Source organism: Cuculus canorus, chromosome 4 (assembly GCF_017976375.1).
Source record: "Cuculus canorus isolate bCucCan1 chromosome 4, bCucCan1.pri, whole genome shotgun sequence".
Classification (NCBI taxonomy): domain Eukaryota; kingdom Metazoa; phylum Chordata; class Aves; order Cuculiformes; family Cuculidae; genus Cuculus; species Cuculus canorus.
The window spans coordinates 63,309,166-63,328,575 of record NC_071404.1 but is presented as its reverse complement, the minus strand read 5'-3'; the positions used below and the strand labels follow the sequence as shown (position 1 = coordinate 63,328,575).

The window sequence follows — 19,410 nt, the reverse complement described above, 5'->3', positions numbered from 1 at the left end:
CAGATAATCTACCTACTGCATGCTAAGAGTTCTCAGTTTTGATTCTAACCTGTTACTCTCCAGTAAACTTTTTAAGCATGGTATTCAGAAATTATGTATTTTTGCCACTGTCAGCTTCAGGAGAGGTCATTTGCCTATTCTCAACAGTAAGCAGAAAACTAGACCCTTTTCTTTAAGATGAAAACCTAATCATTTTTTTTTCTGTCATCTTCACAATCAGATACACTCTGTACCATGTGGTTTGTGACAGAAAATGTATAATTAAGTTTTCACTAAACATGTGATTCTTTGTGTCTGCAAAAAACACAAGTACATAAATTTTTGCTAATAGTATAAGGAGTTCCTGCTATATCACAACTACTCATGTCATTTTTTTTTTCCACTTCAGACTTGCAAGACAAAATTTTAAACTCACAACATCACGACAAACATATGTCTGGAAGTTTTCCTTACATTTGGTTCCAAAGTCAGAACCACAACACACTACAATTAATTATATATGTTTTCTAATGTTATTTCTCCATTTTTTTTCTGGCTCTAGTGCATGCACTTTATGTCTTGTAGAGTGGTTTAACCCTTAAGTTAAGACAGGGATTTGATTTAACTGCTCTTTTCATACTTTTCCTCGGGTATTCTTGTTTGATTTTAGAACACAGCTCTAGATAAAGAGAATCAGATTTTCTGCAGCAAGCGCTGTCAGGACTCTGGTAGAGCTGGAATGGAGAAAATTTCTGCAACTACTGCTGCAGCTGATGATGATCCTCATGTGGCTGGGTCCAAGACCCTTTTCCCCGCTGCTTCTGAGCCACTCAGATCCCCCACGCTCCCTGCCTCAGTGTCTCCTGAGTTTGCTGGGGATCAGCCTGGTGTAAAGCACTGATGAAGCCAAATCCAACTGAAGCTCCCTGCACTCTCACCACAATTTCTGTTCATTTCTCATGACAGTTTGTTTTCAGTTTGCGTGTGCTCTTCTGTGGCGAGCCCAAGGCAGGCTTTGTCATGGGAGACTGATCTTCTAATAGTGGGTGAGTGAACGTGCGTTATGAGTGCGCTTTGCCCTTGTCTTGAGAACAGCAGTAGGGGAAAGATTCTGGCAATGTTAGATGATTTTTAAGTTGTCCGTGTTAGTTTAATAAACTGCGTTTCGCACAGCCTTGGGCTCTAAATAGACTAACTTATGGTGTAGCTAACCATATTTTTATATGAGCAGTGAGACAACAGTACCTGGCCTCACCTCTACAGGCAGGTCCCATTCTGTTCTTCTGATGAGGGTTCTCAGAAAAGTGGGAGAAGATTACAAAGGAAGAAAACCTTCTATTCACCTTCTGTTACAATGCCTCCATTTGTAGCCAAGTTTCTACTAAACTTGAAGAGGCAAATTTTCACAAAAATTTTTTTAGTGGACTAACTGTAAAATATCATGAGCCAAACATTGGAGAAGATGAAAAACAACCATTCTTCCCTCTAAGTTTGTTACTTGACTTGTAGGCTGCAGGCTAGTGTTTATATAATGTGAATTTAAATAAAGTGACTTGGGATGTAAACATGAGCACTGGACAACTTATTTGTAATGAAGACTGGAGTCAAGGAAGCCTTTTTGTTCTAGCCATTTTCTAGCCTAAACAAACACAAGTGTCCCATTCACAGCTTCCTTCAGCATCAGACTACCTATTAGATAAAATTACTTTCAACCTGTGAACGGACAGGCTGCTGCACGTTATCTAAGCTAGGATGAATGAAGCAGTTCCTAGTTCTAGGGTGAGCTAATAGAGGAGTTACTACAAATAGCTGCCATCAATAGCTATCAGAGGTTTGTCAGTGCTATTCCCCCTGTTCACCTGGTGCAGGCACTGGAAACAAGGATTGGGGAGCAGCTATCCTTAATCTACAGTCACAAGATAGATGAGGTTTTATCTTTACCATAATGCTTAGTTCAATATAGTATGTATTCAGCTTATTCTTTTACTTTGCTCATTCTTACAAATTGGTCATAGTTCATTTTCTTTCTTAGCTATACTTTCTACTAGAATTGTAAAAGAAAGACCTGCAATAAACTTTCTTCATTAAAAAAAAAAAAAGTGTGTCATTCATTTCTTTGAGAACTCAGTTATTTTGTCAGTGAAAATGTCGTCTTATTCTCTTTGGAGAGACTGAACAGTTAGGTGCCTCTCAGAGTTTTCATAAAACTAATCTGAGGGACTCCCATAATCTTTTAAAGTTCATTGACCCCTATCAAAGCCATAGTCATATGTAAGCATGACAGAACATGCATGTTTTCCCTTCTCAAAAGGCAATTAGGGATTAAAAAGTGCCAACTGGATTAGCAGAGCTATCTTTTTTGTGTTTCACAAAACCTCGTGCACCTGTAAAAGAAAGGATGACTGATAGTTTGCCTTCTCAGCAGCTGCTAGTTATAAACTACTCCTTTGTTGCGTGGAAGAAGAGAATAAAGACATAACATACCCTGAAGTCATGTCCCTAAGTTCGTGGCTGATCTACATCTAAACATTCTTAGAGAAGTATTTTGATTTACAGAGCAGAGGCACTTGATGGACTATTCCAAAAAACCTATTTAAAAATAAACATGACAGCTGGAAGAGATGATCATGTGACCAACATAATCCTATAAAAATATGGGATAGCTGAGCAAGTTCTTAACTCTGGGCATGACCTTAGGAAAGCTGTATCGCTACTCCGTGCCTTAATTTAGTTCCACTGATATTAAATTTGTGGCTGCATAGGTGGTACATTTGTGCAGCTCAGGGCATCACAGTTAACACAAAAATGAAGACATGTTGGTTAACATTAAAACACTTACGGAAGTCTTACAGATATTATGTTTGGTTTGTTATCTACTACATTTTCATTTCAACAATCAGTTGCTTGAAGAAGCCAAAACCAGAAGTTGTAAAACAGAACTATGCTATCTGCTATAAAGGGAAAGAAATGACTATAGAAACTGTAAACTCAAGTTATAAATATTTCAAAGAGGACTGTCACTTTTTTTTTTGTTTCATAAGAGTAGCTGAAATTCATGTACCATTTTGACAGATATTGATTAAATGCCATTTTTTTCTAACACTTAACAGTGATGGCACAACTCCTACCATGCCTATATGGTTTTAAAATTATTTTTTTATTAAAAAAAAAGTAGTTTTAAAAGCCCACCCTCAGTCATTTTAGCTCCTTTGACTGTGAGTAGTTGTTCACATATCCCACTGGAGACAATTCCTGCAGTTCTAGATCTGAAATCCCAGAACTGAATCCTCCCTTGCTGTAAACCAGCATAACACAATGTTTGCTGAGATTTCCAACAAAATTTAGCCTTACGCACAACACCCACATTCCTGAACTTATAAAATTAATTGAAATAATTGTCAAAATACATTATGGTAGATGGTGTTTTAGGATTATGTTACTTCCCTCAAGTATTGGCTCGTGATTATAGCTGGTCATTAAGAATATTTACGTGCCTTGATTAATAAAGAAAACTAAGTTCTCTCACTGTCCGCTGTCCCACTCACAGGTCTCCCAGCAGCCACAGGAGTTGGTGAGCAGTGGGCTGGGGAGCTGCGACAGGAGTCCTCTCACCAAGCACCCGCCCTGGCCAAGATGTCCAGAGAGAAGGAGTTGCTGGTGCAGGAGAAGGCTGACCTTGAGCTGCAACTGAGAGCCACAGAGTGGGACAGATAAGGCCTTTCAGAGCAGCAGGCAGAGGCCAGGTTAAGGGCAGGGAGGAGACCTGAGGCAGGACGTGATTTAATGTCTGTAATTATAGAGTATGCTATGATCTAAATGTTATTTTTTTGGCAGCTAAAGCCGGTAAAGCTCTCCTGAGTCTTGGGTTTATGGTCATGGACTTTGCCCATTGCTTTGTAGAGTCCAAAGCAAGCCCACTTCGTTCTGAAGTGAGGAATAATTAAACCACGAAGACTTCCACAGACTCCCCAAGTTTTCTCTCTGGTTTTAGTTTTAGTTTCTTGTCCTGTGCAATACAGACCTTTCCTTCTCAAGGAGTTTAGCAAGTGGACTGCAGAACTCAGGGCTATTAGACACACCCCTGGAGCAGCTGGAGGAAAAAGCAGAGGAACAACAGGACAACATCACCAAGAGATTTCTGCTCAGAGACTGGGCAGTGGTTTGGAGAAGAAGGTTTATTGAAAAAAATAAAAAAAACCAGACAGTGTCCACACACAAAGCAGAGAGTGACAGGAACAACACATAGGGGGAGGCTGATGGACCACTTTGGAAAAGGAGGGGACCCCCTTCCCGGTCTCTTCAGCAGCTAAACAGCAGCGGTTATGACCCCAACTCCACCCTCCCTCACCTCCCGCTCCAGCCCCTGGCAAAGGGAGAGAAGGGAGACTTGTGAGTTGGAATCGAAAACTAAACCAGCTTTACTATTATTACTTCATGAAATAGGAAAATAATATTAACAGTATATATATATAAATACACAAAATCACACCGCCCTCAATGATGACAGCATCACTGACGCTGCAGTGCAGGCAAGCCTTGAGCCAAGCCCATGGCCACGGTTCCCCTGCTACGGCAGGTCCTCAGCTCAGCTCTGCATCTGCAGTGACTGCTGCTTGAAGTATCTCTTCAGTTTCCTGCGTTCGCATTCCACCTGCACATTGAAGAGAGAGAAGGTCACAGAAACCTGCCACCAAACAAGGAGCAAGAGGCAAAGCAACAAGCAGAAGACTCAAGTGCTGGCTGTGGACAGGTGTTGTGTTCTGGCAGACTGTCAGGCTTTGCAGAGGCAGTGAAAACCTGGTTTACCTGCTTAAGCGTCCTACTCAAGTCAGCGTTGAATTCCTTCAACTTCCTCTTCTCTTTTTCCAGGCTGGCAATAATTCTCTGCAGACATTCCAGCTGCTGCAAGAAGAATCTCTTCTCTGAGAGCCAGGATTGCTGCTCCCCTTCGGCAATAGCCTCCTGGTATTCAGACAGGAAACTAGGTGAGCTAGTAGTACACAAAGGTTCGGCAACGGGAGAGGGAATGGACTCAGGAATGCTCAGGGCTAAATTCCAGTTCTTCCTTCTGTTTGGCCTTCCACAGGCCAAAGCAACACACTCTCTTCTGAGAGGGTTCTTCGCTCTAGGAGAGACCTTTACTGTCTAGAACATGGCTGAACCATGACAGATGGGGAAAAGTAGGATCAACCCGAGAAGCAGGTAGAATCCCTTCCTTTTCCAAAGTGCTTTATCAGCCTGCCCCTATGTGTTGTTTCTGTCGCTCTCTGTACTGTGTGCGGACACTGTCTGCTTTTTTTAATTTTTTCAATAAACGTATTTCTCCAAAACATTGCCCAGTCTCTGAGCAGAAATCTCCTGTGATGTTATCCTGTTGCTCCTCTGCTTTTTCCACTAGCTGTTCCAAGTGTGTTTCTAATAGCCCTGAGTTCTGCAGACCACATGCTAAACTCCTTGGTACAGGAGGTACGTATCCCTAAAAGACTGGAAGCTTTGATGGCTTTGAGGGAGTGCTGTCTAAGGTGGGAGTGCAGGCCAGTATCCAGTACTCACAGCCGTAGTTCAAAATTCACCCTGATGTATTCCACTGACCAGATGTGGATGGGTCAAACCCAGCACACCAGGCCAGGGCTCCTCACCAAGGCTCTGTGTTCTGAGTGGCTTTGCAGTGTCAATTTTTGCAGGTCTGTGCTGTGCTTTGCCGATGTTGTGGGTCTCTGCGCTGGTGACTGGTGAGTGCGCAGAGACTGCTCCTCCTAAGTGGCAGGACTCATGTGGAGCATCCGGACCAAAAGTCACAGCCAACCCGAGGGGGAAAAAAACAAATAACGCGGCCCTTTCCTTTGCTCCACTGGTCTCAGATGGGATTGTTGCACCCAGGATGAAGATGCTTTTAAAGTTGGTGCGGTATGACTCAAAGACTGATGGGCTCATATGTTCAGAAACCACTATGCCGCTGGGCTCCTAAGTCATTATCCGCCCACCTGGAGACACAGCTTCGTAAATGAGATTGGCAGTAGAAACACAGTCCATTCACAAGCCACCTGTGATTGAATCTCCAACAAACCCTTAGTCATCTAACAGGAAAACCTGTGGCATTGCTCAAGTGCCTTGCCTTGCCTTGCTGGTGAGGCTTTTCCTCGTCTCCAGATGCGTCCTGGGTGTCTTTCAATAGCGACACGCGCCCAGTTAGCGCTAAACGCAAGGCTGCCAGAGGGATGAAGCTAGCAGCTCCTTCAGAAAAAGTCATCTATTCTAAGTGGGATTTGGTAAAAATCCCTTCAGTTTTAAGGTATTCAGTAGATTCATTAAAGTACTGACATTCCAGGGACACAGGGTCGGTCATCTCTAAGTACTGCCCTCTCAGTTCAATGCCTGTAGGCACAGGCTGGAGCAATGCTGTCCTTCAGCAGTCTGCAGAAAGACAACCTTGGGTAGGACACAGGGAGGACTCTCGGTGCTACACCAGGAGATCTGGGCACAAAGCAACTTACCAGCAGGTGACCTAAAGCACAGCCCAGAAGACACCCGTTTTACTGCTCAGAAATACTTGAGAGAAGTCTTTAAAAATCTTTTTTTTTTTTTTTTCCTTTGGTCAACAATCCTGCAATGCACCTCCGTTGCCCGCAGGTGAAAACCCCAGCCTCGTGGGGATTCAGTCATACAAACTCAGTTTGGTCTTCAACAGAGTTAAGGCCATAAGCACGCATCAGTAAACATCAAAAGAGAACCACTAAGAGAACTGAGAAGGTACTCTGAGGTGAGTCTGCATAAAACCACAACACAAGAGCAACACAAAAATCTAAAATGAGAGGTGAGTTTCTGCCTGGCTTACTAGGAGAGGTTTCCTTCCGAGTCCCAAAGAGAGCCTTCCTCACCTTTCACCTCACCAAATTCACTGCAGGAAAACACGTAAGACATGCTCTGCACAGCCCAATATCCAGCTCTAGCCTTGCAAAAATAATCACAGAAAGTCTCCTTTTCACAGGCTTTACCTCTTGCTTGGCATTTTCAGCTCTGTCTCGCTCCTCTTCTTGTTGAGCTTGCATGGCAGCAACCTTCTGCTTCATATCTAACAGCTCCTTCTCGTGCTGCTCTTCTCTCTCTGCCTTCTCTTTTTCACATTTCTTCAGCATCTCTTGTACCTCTTTCCGTTCGCTTGCCTGATGAGTGAAGGAAAAGACGGGAAGATGGAGTCCCAGCCAAGGTCCTCCAAAAAAATGTGAAGCTTCATCCTTCCCACAGAACCCCATCTGAGTAGTGCACAGTAGTGGCTTTGTGCCCTCCATAAATCCTCTGTCCTACCCGGGAACAGAAAAGGAGAGCCAGCAGGTCCAAGAATCACAGAATTGTAGCATCATGTACTTTGGAAGGACCTTTCAAAGCATTGAGTCCAACCATAAAGGAAAGGAGACATGACCTTTCCCTCTCTGATGGATACCTGTTCCCTAGCATTTCCCACTGTTCTCAAGAGTCTCTCAAGGTTTCAAAGCTCACCTCCCTTTTCACCAATGAAAAGATGCAGATGGAGTGTAGGCTGAGAAAGAGGCCAGGAACCCCACGCCCTACACACAAGACAGACCACAAATTGATATACCAGGAACAAGAGGCCTGTTCCGTATGCTTCAAGCCCACACATAATGCCTCTGTCAGCCGTGAAGGGACAGAAAGGAAGGAACACACTCATCTTAGGCCCACGCTGAACCTGGGGCTGCACTGACTGACCCAGCACAGTCAGAATCCTAGAATCATAGAATGCTTGGGGTGGAAGGGACCTTAAAGCTCATCCAGTTCCAACCCCACTGCCATGGGTGGGGACACCTCCCACTGGATCAGGTTGCTCAAAGGTCATCCAGCCTGGCCTTGAACACCTCCAGGGATGGGACATCCACGGCTTCTCTGGGCAAACTGTGCCCGTATCTCACCACCCTCACAGGAAAAAAACTCATCTAAATCCCTCCTCTTCCAGCTCAAAGACATTCCCCTTGGTGCTATCCCTGCACTCCCTGATAAAGAGCCCCTCCCCAGCTTTCCTGTAGGCCCCCTTTAAGTACTGCAGGGCTGCTATAAGATCTCCCCGGAGCTTACTTCTCCACGCTGAACTACCCCAACGCTCTCAGCCTGTCCTCAAATGGGAGATGCACCAGCCCTCAGATCATCTCTGTGGCCTCCTCTGCACTCGCGCTAATAGATCCACGGCCTTCCTGGGCTGAGGACTCCAGAACTGCACACAGGACTCCAGGGGAGGTCTCGGGAGAGCAGAGTAGAAGGGCAGAATCCCCTCCCTTGACCTGCCAATCACACTGCTTTTGATGTCCTGAGGGCCTTCACCTGCCTGCAACTATGAGCTACTGGCTCTACTGCCTGGCCTAGCAACGTGCCACCTGTGACAGATGATACCTGCCACCTCACCCACTCAGGCTACTATTCCTCTAAAGCCAGACCACAAAGCTTCCTTCAAGAATTCAGAAGCATGTTGTTTCCTACCAGGTCTCGCAGGGGCTTGCTTATTTCCGCTTCACGGGTACCTTCCTGAAGTTTGAAGGCATTCTCACACTGCTGTTCTGTCAGTAAGAGCTGCTGTGCCGCGATTTCCCGTTTTTGCCTCAGGAGAGATCTCTCTCTTTCCAGCTCAGACTGAAGGCACTTCAATTCCCCTGCAAACACCACAAAGGGCAAGATTAGATTCTACACGGACAATGTTTCTGACTTTACTGACCTGAGGCCATTTGAATTTCAGTGCAGGGAAGATCCGTCTCCAGCTCCATCACTCATCAGAAGCACTGCAGACAGAGCTATCTCTACACCTTCTTCCCCAGGCAGGGGATCGTCAAAAACAAAGCACAAGAAGCTCTCACCCCGCATCACTTCCTTGGTCTGCATGACTGCATCAAGTCGGATTTCAAGCTCACTCCTGGTGATCTCCAGCCGAGATAAGTGCTGCTGAGCCTCAAACAGGCTGGATTCCAGAATCTCCTTCCCTGACCTACAAGTTGTGTGTATGGAGAGAAATGAGTTTCTTGCTCCCGACACACAAAGCGAGTGTCTCTAAACAGTACGTGCTAAGGAGTACAGGACCCAGACATCTATGACGGCAAGAACCCTGAAGCCTGACGAGAATCCCAAGGAGATTTCCCTGCTGCTGGGGTATTCAACCCTGGCTCCTGCACCACACTTCACAGCAGTTAGCTTAGAAACAGAAGGCCCTCAAGATTTTTAGCGCTGGCCTCTAACTTCAGCCCAAATGGCAGCGTCCTGTTCACAACATCCATAGGTAATAGCCTTGAGTTGTGAAGGCCACACGCTAAACTCCTTGGGAAGGAAAGATCTGTGTTCAAATGCACAGAACAAGAAACTAAAATCACAGAGAAAACTCAAGGTTCAGTAAAGGTCTGTGTGGTTTAATTATTCCTCAATTTAGAGCCAAGTGGGCTTGATTTGGATTCCACAAAGGAATGAGCAAGGGGCAGAACCATAAGCTCCAGGCTCAGGAGAGCTTGGCCAGCTTTAGCTGTCAAAATAATAACATTTAGATCACAGCATACTCTATAATTACAGATATTAAAGCGTGTCCTGCCTCAGGTCTCCTCCCTGCCCTTACCTGGCCTCTGCCAGCTGCTCTGAAAGGCTTTGTCTGTCCCACTCTGTGGCTCTCAGTCGCACCTCAAGGTCAGTCTTCTCCTGCACCAGCAATTCCTTCTCTCTGGACATCTTGGCCAGGGCGTGTGCTTGGCGAGAGGACTCCTGTCGCAGCTCCTCCAGCCCATTGCTCACCAACTCCTGTGGCTGCTGGGAGACCTGTGAGTGGGACAGCGGACAGTGAGAGGCATCCACTGGGCATGCACTGATGTTCTGCGCTGCCAAAAGGCACCAGCACTGCTGACCTGAGCGGGATGGGGAAGGCCTCCCTGGGTGGCCTGGGAGCAGACAGCTCCTTCAGGAGACACCTATGCACCCCAGGCAAAACCACCCCACTTTCCACAAGTGCCACCTCACCAAATGAGATTTTATCAGAATCTATTTCCGTGCTGGAAATTTCCAGGAAAGGTTTTCCAAAAGCAACTTCGCTCACTGAAGAAAGTGAGTTTTTTCTTCTAGAAAAACCAAGTGTCACCTCCTTCAGTGAATCGAGCTGCAGAATACAATGAGGTGACGCTTGGCAGGGAACAGCCCCTCTGCGGAGCAACGTCATTTGGTCTTTTATAGAAATCTGTGCCCATAGAGACAGCGGACGCTGTTCAGCACCTCATGTCACAACACTCTTTACTTCTCCTTACACAAAGAGGCAGTCCAGTTTGCCAGCCGGTGAATACCTGGCCGCTGTGCAAGCTTGAAGATTAACCACAATATTTTCCCTTTTTCGTCAACACAAGCCTCTGCTGCATATTGGCCAAACATACCAGTTACTCCAAAACTAAGCCTCTCTAGTGGAGAACAGGACAGAACAGGTGGATTCAAGGGATCTGTAGACGCAGAGGACAACTCGGAGAATTGCAGGACTGCTCTGCAAGTCATCAGCACCTTTCCCACAAGAAGCAAACAAAGACGCCTGCCCTCCACCACCACCAAGTGTCTGCGTGACAAAAACCCCACAGAATACAACAGCCACAGCTTCACTGAGCCCAGCAGACAAACGCCCACCCAGCAGCACCAGGGTATGGGTCTCACTTGGAGTTGCTCTTCCTTCTCCTTCCTCAGTGCTGTCAGTTCGACCTGCAGCCCCTTCTCTTGCTCCTCTGCTTTCTTCAGCAGCTGCTCCAGGTGGGCTTTCTCTGCAGAGAGCTCTTCATTCATTCTTTCACACAATTGCAGCTTCTCCTGATCAGAGACCTTTCTTCTCTCCACCTCATCCACTTTTCTTGACAAAGCTTCATTCTCTTGCTCCAGCTACAACCACAGAAGCACAGAGGCAATAAAATACAGTTGGATCTACTAGGAAGAAGGAGGTCTGGCTTGCACAGAGAAAGGAACATTTCCATATTCAGCTGGTCATACTGGCAAAAGGCAAGAGGCCAGCTGGAGATCAACGCCTGCCAAAATCTTGGGCATCTCAGCTCACCTGCAGCACAAGCTTGTTCAGCTGCACTTTATCTGATGCAAGAGCTTCATTGACACTGCTCATGTTGGCTGTTGCAGCACGTAGATCAGCTACTTCAGCACTCAGCTTATTCTGAGCCCCTGTCAACTCTGCCACTGACTGCTCTGCCTGCAGAGACAAGAGAACCAAGGGAGGAAAATCTCTCACTTCAAGCACCAACTCCACATCCCCTGTGAGCCTCTGACATTCCTCCAGGTCAGTGTTCCCCACAGGCACATCAAGGAATAACTACCCCAATGAGCCTGTGTGCTCCGATCACTGTTTTCTAAGAAGGAGAACAACATTTCCTCTGTCTTCCACTGACAGAAAGAGCATCTGCAGTGCTCTTGCTGTCACAACTCCCTCTCCCACAAGTCCTGCCTAGGTGACCCTACCTTCTCCAGTGCTATGGCAAGCTCATGTTTCTCTTGCTGCAGCAGACCCCTCTGAAGGTGCAATTCCTCCAGTTCTTCTCTCATAGCTACCAACTTGCTCTGTAGAAAGGCATCTTTTCTTTTAAATGCACCCAACTCCTTCAGGCTACAAGAAGGGGAAAAGACAGACGACTTTTTAATGTAAAAACATCCTCATTTCCATTACCAAGAGCAATCTATGTCCCAGATAAGGTAGTTTGAGTATTTCCAACACCTTTATAGTTACACTATGGAACTATATGGACGTAAGGAACGCTGTCAACTCTTTGTTATTGATACAGGTGAAATGTTTGTCATCGAGAAAGTAAAACAGGCTTTAAGAAAGCACAGAATGTTTCCAGAAAGTTCACGTACTCTCAGAAAACTAACTCCCTGCCTGTTACTTCTCTCTCCTCTTTAATACACTGGATACAAGACTCTCCAAAGTTCTTCTTTGCGTAAGACAGAATTTTTAAGCCCAAATTTATATTCCCGCAATTACCCTTGCCTTCAGCAGTGAAACGATCAAAAAGCCTGCAATCTGCATGGGGAGGAGATGCCTAGGAATTTCCAACCCAATATCACAGGATCAGAGGCTGATTCTGGCTGGCAGGGGCCCTAGGACGCCTCTAGCCCAACCTTCAACGCAAAGCAGCTGGGGTCAGCTATGGCATCAGTCCAGCTTGCTCAGGGCTCTATCCACTTGGGTCTTCCAAACTCTCAGGGTTGGAATCTGCACAAACTCTCTGAGCAACCTGTTCTGCTCCACAATTTCAGTTCTTGCTTCTCCTTAAAGGCAGCCTAAAGCTCTTTCGCTTCAGCTTATGCCCATCATCAACTACTCTGGTCAGGTTTGGAATGATTTTTCAAGGCTCACAAAGAAAAGCACATGCAGGCAGCTGCGCTGTACCTCAGCAGGCAGGCAGACCTGCTCAAGGGCTCCATTTGCCCTTCTATGCTACCAATGACAAGCACGCAAAATTCTCTCTTCTCAGGCTGGCCTCCTCAATCCAGCAATGCCCAACCCTGCCTAGAGAAAGCTTTAACGCTCACAGTAACTCTTGGTCACAACGTGCTCTCTCCATTGCTTCTTGCTGCTCCCTCTTGCCTAAGTCTTCCTTCAGCTGCAGTTCCACGTTACTTTGATGCAGACGTGAGGCTTCTTGCTCCATTACTTCACGCTGTTGCTGTAGCTCTTCCCTGCTCTTCTCAAGTTTGATACAGTGACTGCAGAGACAAGGCTATGTTAGAAGAATGAAGAGGCTTGAAGAGTCGTGGATCCTATTTGCACCATTCCACAAGGTAACTGGACAAGGAAAGAGAAAGGAAGGCAGGCTTCTAACTTCCTTCAGTCAGAGCTAGTGGCTAGGAAAGGGCACCCAAAGAACAGAATTCAGGGAAGCAGCATCTTGTGAGAGAGGCATCTTTAGAACACTGCTCTCAATCTCCAAGACAGCCTCAGCATCGACAGGACAGCATGAAAAACAGCGACATGAGGATGCTAAAGTGTCAAACAGAGGCACACATATAGTAGGGCAGGCAAGTCCTATGCCCACAACACCTGTGAACTCTCCAAATTGGAAGCAGAATGCCTGTAGAACGCAGGAGAAGGAGGAAACACGCACCTTCTGAGCGCTTCTACCAGAGACTGGAGGTGCTGTTGTTGGATGCTGGACATCTTGCATTCCACCTCCAATTCCTCAACTCTTTGCTGCAGCTTCCTGCACTTCTCTTCCTCCTGCCTGTGCTGCTGCTGCTGCAAGAAATTGAGAGAGTCCTGCTTGGCAGAAAGCTCTTCTTCTAGGGCCTGCAAGGAATGGGCAGGGAAAGAGCACAACCAAGCAATAAGGAGCCCGCAAGGTGGCTCTGCCTGTCATACAGCTAAACACACAAAGACAAAAAGAAATGTCAGTTCAAGCCTTCACAGTCTCTGCACATATCTTTCAGAGAAGACAGACTAGAATCACAGAATCACAGAATCATTAAAAGTTGGAAAAGACCTTTAAGATCAATCAAGTCCAACTGTCGGCAGCACCTCCAAAACCTACTAAAACACGTCCCAAAGTGCCACGTCTATGCAGTTTCTGAACACCTCCAGGAATAGGGCCTTCACCACTTGCCTGGACAGCCAGTGCTTGCCAACCCTTTCCACGAAGGAATTTTCCTTAAGAGCCAATCTAAACTTACCCTGGCACAACTTGAGGACGTTTCCTCTCATCTTATCATTTGCTACCTGGGAGAAGAGACTGACTCCCTCTCACTACAACCTCCTTTCAGGGAGCTGCAGAGAGCGATGAGAGGTGCCCCCTCAGCCTCCTCCTCTCCACATCAAACAGCCCCACGTCCCTCAGCCACTCTCCATAACACCCCTGTGCTCCAGAACCTTCACCAGCTTCATTGCACTTCTCTGGACACACCGTAGCCCCTCAACATCTTTCTTGTACTGAGGGGGCCAAAACTAAACACAGGATTCAAGGTGCGGCATCATCAGCACCGAGTACAGGGGGAACGATCCCTTCCCTACTCCTGCCTGCCAGACCATTGCTGATACTGGCCGGGATGCTTTTGGCCACCTTGGCCACCTGGGCACACTGCGGGCTCGTGGTCAGCCACTGTCGTCCAGCAGCCCCAGGTCCTTTTCTCTCGGGCAGCTTTCCAGCCACAAGGTTGCACAGGTCTCTTAAAATGCCACTGCAACCACTTAAAGATACCACTCCCCTTCTGAGCAGTACAAGACAGCAGACAGTGACTTTCTCCCACTCCCTTGGCTCAAACGAATAGAGCTTTGAATGTTGCAGAGTTCACAACAAAAAGCACAAATAGAAAGATGCAAGCCTATTCTTTGCCTCAGGAAAAGAATTCAGAGCTACACAGTTTGTTTCTTTCTCCTCCTTGGGAGAGCAGGAGTCCCTCTCGGACTCAGGGACGGCATAATCATCTCTCTGCTGCTTGTCAAAAACCAAAACAAGAGGACAACACAGACAGGTGGATTCAAGGGATCTGTAGAAGCAGAGGGCAACTCGGGAGAATTGCAGGACAGCTCTGCAAGTCATCAGCACCTTTCCCACAAGAAGCAACTTGTTGATTAAACAGGTTTCAAACAATCCATTTGACACAGGTGCTGCCATGAATATACCAACAAATACCTGAATAGTTGGAAATCTAACCCTTTTCTACCACCTCATCAAAAACTGGACTAGTTCAGCCACAGCCGAGATCCCAAGTGCACGCCTGGCCTCCCAGTGCAGGGTCCAAGGTATGTTTTGTTTACCCGCAGAAGGAGGGGTATGTCTTAATCACCAAAGCCCTCTGCAAAGCAGTCCAGAATGGAAGTTTCTTCCCAGGCTTGCTCACAGAGCAGAAGGTGAAGATATCCTTTTTCAGAGAAGAGCTGCTGCACCCTCAATGTGCAAAACACTGTGCTGCACCACTGCTGCTTCCCTGAGGAGTACTTGATACCATCCACCACTGCAGCTGCTTCCCTGAGGAGTACTTGACACCACCACACAGCTACCTATGAGCATGCACTGCTGGATGCAACTTGGGATGGCACACGCATACAGTTGTGCTTTCAGTTTGGGAAAGCTGCTCATGAGCAATAGGACCCTTTCTAAAATAAGCAATCTACCAAGTCAACTTCCTATGAAATATTTTGTTTCTAAGGTCAGAAACTACAATTTCTATCAATAATAAAGCGTTCCCTAAGTCAGCACTGGAATAATGAGAAGACTTCCAGGATTTCCATTTAGCAAAATACACCTCTGGCTGTTTGGTTTTTTTTTTTCCGCCCCACCTAGCCCTGGAAACCCACTCCTGGCTTGAGACAAATGCAAATTGAGCTTCAAGAGCACACCAATTTCCCCTCAACATCTTGTGATATAAGGCTATGAATGTTGTTGAACTTAAAGAAAAGTGAAGTACAAGTTTTGCATAACAAACGTTACTGTTTGGTACACTGGGCACTTACCACAAGCGTGACATTTACAGACTTTGCTTAATCAGATAATCCTTTTGCTGCACAAAAATGTAATTCTGCTGATACCACCGTAATCACAACAATATAAAAATGCAGAAAGCACAGAAAACTTAGTCAACATTGCATAAATACCAAGATTACTTTGAATGCATTAGCCCTAGCACCTCTTGCCTCTATTTCCTTCAAGATCAATCAAGGCCAACTGTCAGCCCAGCACCACCATGCCTACTAAACCATGTCCCAAAGTGCCACGTCTACACAGTTTCTGAACACCTCCAGGAATGGGGCCTTCACCACTTGCCTGGGTAGTCTCTTCCTGTGCTCGTCAACCCTTTCCATGAAGGAATTTTCCCTAGTAGCCAATCTAAACTTCCCCTGGCACAACTTGAGACCGTTTCCTGTCATTCTATCATTTGTTACCCGGGAGAAGAGACTGATGCCCCCTCGCTACAATCTCCTTTCACGGAGCTGCAGAGAGCAATGAGAGGTGTCCCCCCAGCCTCCTCTTCTCCAGATCAAACACCCCCAGGTCCCTCAGCCACTACTACAGAAGGGGCATCAAGAACTGGAGGTGCCAGAGAAGCAGCCTCAGCACACCTGCCACTCCACTTCAGAGAAGGAAACGCCCACCCTTCTTCTGCAGGACCAGATTTCAACAAAGAAAACTGATCACCATTCACCAGCCTCTTGCAGAGGCATCAAACAGTCTTGCTAGAGGAAGGCAAAATCGAGTCCCTCCAAAGCCAGGGTCAGAGTTGCTTACAACAGGCTGCTGGTAAGGGAGGCCTGTCTCATTCTTCTGTTGACTACTCTGAACCTGACAACAGACAGACCTCTCCAGTCTCCACTGCTCTGGACAGAGATTCAACAACTATTAGAAAGACGAGTGATCCTGCGTGAGTGCCCTACAGTGTCCAACCACAGCAAGCATTTGTCTTTGACACCAAGCAGCAAGGTCACAGCATGCAGGCATCTTCCATCACCAGGATTTGCTGATGATTCTCCATCTCACACCCCTGTCTTCTGCTTGTCAAAACACACAGATCCTCACTGTAGCCACTCCTTTCACACAGCAAGTTCTCCACGCTGGAAATGAAACGCGCTCTCATTCCACTCTGGCATCACATCTGGCACTCCCGTAGCTTATCCTTACCTCCAATTCACGGTACCAATCACGCTCCTTCGATGGCAGCTCCTCCCAGGCCTTCATGCTATCCACTGTCAGTTTTCCAACTTCTTCTTTAAGGGCTAAATTAACCTCATTAGCTTTACGAAGGTGCTCCTGCAGGAAAGCGTTCTCTTCTCTCAGGTACTCACATCTGAGAAAGGGACAAACGCCAATGAGGCCCCTCAACAACTGCTACCCACAAGCAGCATCCCCATGATTTTCCAACTCCCTCAACGCTGACTTTCCTGTCCAACTGAGAGGAAGTAAAAGGGCTTTCTAGAATTAACTAAGACCTCTGTCATGGCAAACTCACTTGCTTCTCTTTGCTTTAAGCCTTCCACTTCCATCTGCAGCTTTGGTTTCCCCTTCCGCTTCAATGATGCCCACAGTTAATCTCTTGCCTCCCCTCTGTGCTGCCTGCTCATTGGATGCACCCCCTGTCTCTAGCACTGTCCTCAGGCTCTCACTTACTGGGCCACAGAAGAACATCAGCTAGAAAGGGATCTTGGGAGGTCACCCAGAATAACTCCCTGCTCCAAACAGAGACATTCAGCACACAACACCGTTCCCGCAGTTGTAGTCCTTTCTCCTTTCAAAGTTGCTTGCCCAACCACTTCCCTCGGGGAGACCAGTTATCACAGACGGGTTTTCCCTCATTTCTATGATCCTCTAGGATACCAAGCATGAAGCAATGCTTCTTCCTTGTACCTTCGCTGCTCCTCTTCCAAAAGAAGAAGTGCTTTCTTAAGGCCAGGGTCTTCTGTGGCTCCATCCCACGTGCCTGAAAAGGATTCCTTAAGAAAAAAGGAAATGGTTAGTCCAGTTCTTGTCTCCCCTAGCTAACGACTGTTAGCATCTATCGCTCTCCCCTCCATGTGTCAGGTATCTCAGGAGCTCATGGCTTCCTCCAGGAATAAGTGTCACGACACCTGGACAAAACACCGATGGGCAGACTTACAGCGCTTCTTCAAACCCTCGGGTAGAAAAATTTTCTTTTCCTCTGGTACTGCACTGGGGAGCTTTTGCCTGTGTTAACGAATGCTACGGACACTACGGTTAGTCAGCAACGCACACACTCACCCCTGCTGCTTGCAGATGCTCCTCCAACACTCGAGACTGAGTCTGGTACTTCAGCACCTAGACAGATACACAGAATGAAGATCACAGACTCAGAGACTAGCTTCGGTTGGAAGGGCCCTTCAAGATCACCTAGGCTTGCAACTAGATGATCTCGAAGGGCCCTTCCAACCCAAACTACTCTATCGGTCTATCAGCCTAGCTCCAACCCCCTGCGATGGGGTTACAAGTGCAACTTGTAGCACAGTCATCTCTTCCCGCGTTAGCTCTTCTCTAAGCCTCTACAGCCCAAGCACAGCACTGCCCAGAAAGCCAACAAGTCGTTACAGACTTTAAGAGTAACGAAATAGAGAGAGGGTTTCTTTCCAAGGCAGCGCCATCGGTTCATCCGAAGGCAGCGGCAGCAAGCAGAACGATCACAGAATCCTACAATGGTTTAGGCTGGAAGAGACCTTCAAGATCACTCAGTCTCAACCCTGCTGCCTGGGCAGGGACACCACTGCATCAGGTGGCTCACAGCCCCGGCCAGCCTGGCCTCGAACCCCTCCAGGGACGGGGCAGCCACAGCTTCTCCGAGCAACCCGTGCCAGGGCCTCCCCGCCCTCACAGTGCACAACCGCACCCCAACAGCTCACCGAAATCTCCCCTCTTTCCGCTTCCAACCCTTCCCGGCGCCCCATCCCCGCCGACCGAGAGCCCCTCCCCAGCTCTCCCGCCGCCCCGCCTCCGGCTCTCCCTCACCTTGGTCCGCAGCTCCCACACCAGCACCTCCTGCGTGACCTCCTGCCGCCACTGCCTGGACTCACTCCGGGCCGCCATCACGGCGGGGTTCGCTCGCCCACAGCCCCTTACAACGGCCTCGCCGCGAGGGCGGGACGCGCGGCAGGTGCCGCCGGGGGCGGGGCCGCGGGGCCGCCGAGGGGCTCGTGGCCTTCTCGCCCCGCAGTTCCTGCCCCGGCGGCACCTCCCGCTGCGTCAGGCTGCTCCGAGCCCCGGCCGGGCCTGGGACGCCGCCGGGGAGGGGGCGGCCGCAGCTTCCCTGCGGGACCTGTGCCTCGCCACCCTCGCAGGAGACAATCTCTTCCCAAGCTGAGAGCAACTCAGCTCACCTGCAGCACAAGCTTGTTCAGCTGCTCTTTATCTGATGCAAGAGCTTCATTGACACTGCCCATGTTGGCTGTTGCAGCACGTAGATCAGCTACTTCAGCATTCAGCTTACTCTGAGCTCCCGTCAACTCTGCCACTGACTGCTCTGTCTGCAGAGACAAGACAACCAAGGCAGGAAAATCTCTCACTTCAAGCACCAACTCCGCATCCCCTGTGAGCCTCTGAGATTCCTCAAGGTCTGTGTTCCCCATAGGCACACTGAGGAATAACTACCCCAACGAGCCTGTGTGCTCTGAAGCTTGCAATGATCTGAAGTGTTAACTTTTGGTCTTTGTCTTGTCCTTGCTTCTTTTAGAAACAAATTCTTTGGTTTTGACTTGGCAATTTTCTGCGGCTTAAAATACCAGTGAGGGTAGTTACCTACCCAAACTGCTGGAGTTGTATTTTCTCTGTATGCCTATGAAGAGTTTATGTGATCTAATGCTCTCAGGATTGGTAGGGTTGGCTATGAAAGGACTGAAATAGTTTCATTCTAATAAGGCATATTTTTTTTACTATAATGTTAATTCTAGTCTGCTATTTAGCTTTCAGAAATCCCGTTATCTCAATGAAG

General features: G+C 47.5%; 2 protein-coding genes across 7 annotated transcripts in view; one reads left to right on the top strand and one right to left on the bottom strand.

Moving 5' to 3' along the window:
- DCLK2 (doublecortin like kinase 2) overlaps positions 1-2,059 on the top strand; it is an 83,543-nt gene extending 81,484 nt beyond the window's left edge. For 2 of the 4 annotated variants that reach the window (XR_008449660.1, XR_008449659.1), the window contains one exon: positions 650-788. Coding sequence is in view for 2 of the 4 variants with exons in the window: in XM_009568622.2 (XP_009566917.1) it covers positions 650-880 (231 nt within the window). In the remaining 2 variants the exon portion in view is untranslated. Of the gene's footprint in view, positions 1-649 lie in introns of all 4 variants that reach the window. The other 2 variants (XM_009568622.2, XM_054065429.1) reach the window with 1 other exon arrangement.
- Positions 2,060-4,244: 2,185 nt separating this feature from the next.
- On the bottom strand, positions 4,245-18,784 carry LOC128852048 (centrosome-associated protein CEP250-like). Of its 3 annotated transcripts, none has more exons than XM_054065465.1 (15): positions 18,432-18,784; positions 17,694-17,750; positions 17,322-17,407; positions 16,599-16,764; positions 13,095-13,276; positions 12,523-12,696; positions 11,452-11,596; positions 11,039-11,185; positions 10,648-10,866; positions 9,581-9,777; positions 8,838-8,965; positions 8,467-8,636; positions 6,975-7,142; positions 4,786-4,941; positions 4,245-4,630 (listed from the first exon to the last, which is right to left on the bottom strand). In XM_054065465.1, the coding sequence occupies exons 1-15, from the start codon at positions 18,507-18,509 to the stop codon at positions 4,565-4,567; spliced, it is 2,139 nt and encodes a 712-aa protein (XP_053921440.1). In that variant the 5' UTR covers positions 18,510-18,784; the 3' UTR covers positions 4,245-4,564. The 3 variants fall into 3 exon arrangements, with proteins under 3 accessions (XP_053921440.1, XP_053921443.1, XP_053921441.1); XM_054065468.1 differs by having other exon boundaries at positions 13,095-13,222; positions 18,432-18,783; XM_054065466.1 differs by having other exon boundaries at positions 4,246-4,630; positions 13,095-13,225; positions 18,432-18,783.
- Positions 18,785-19,410: the final 626 nt, after the last annotated feature.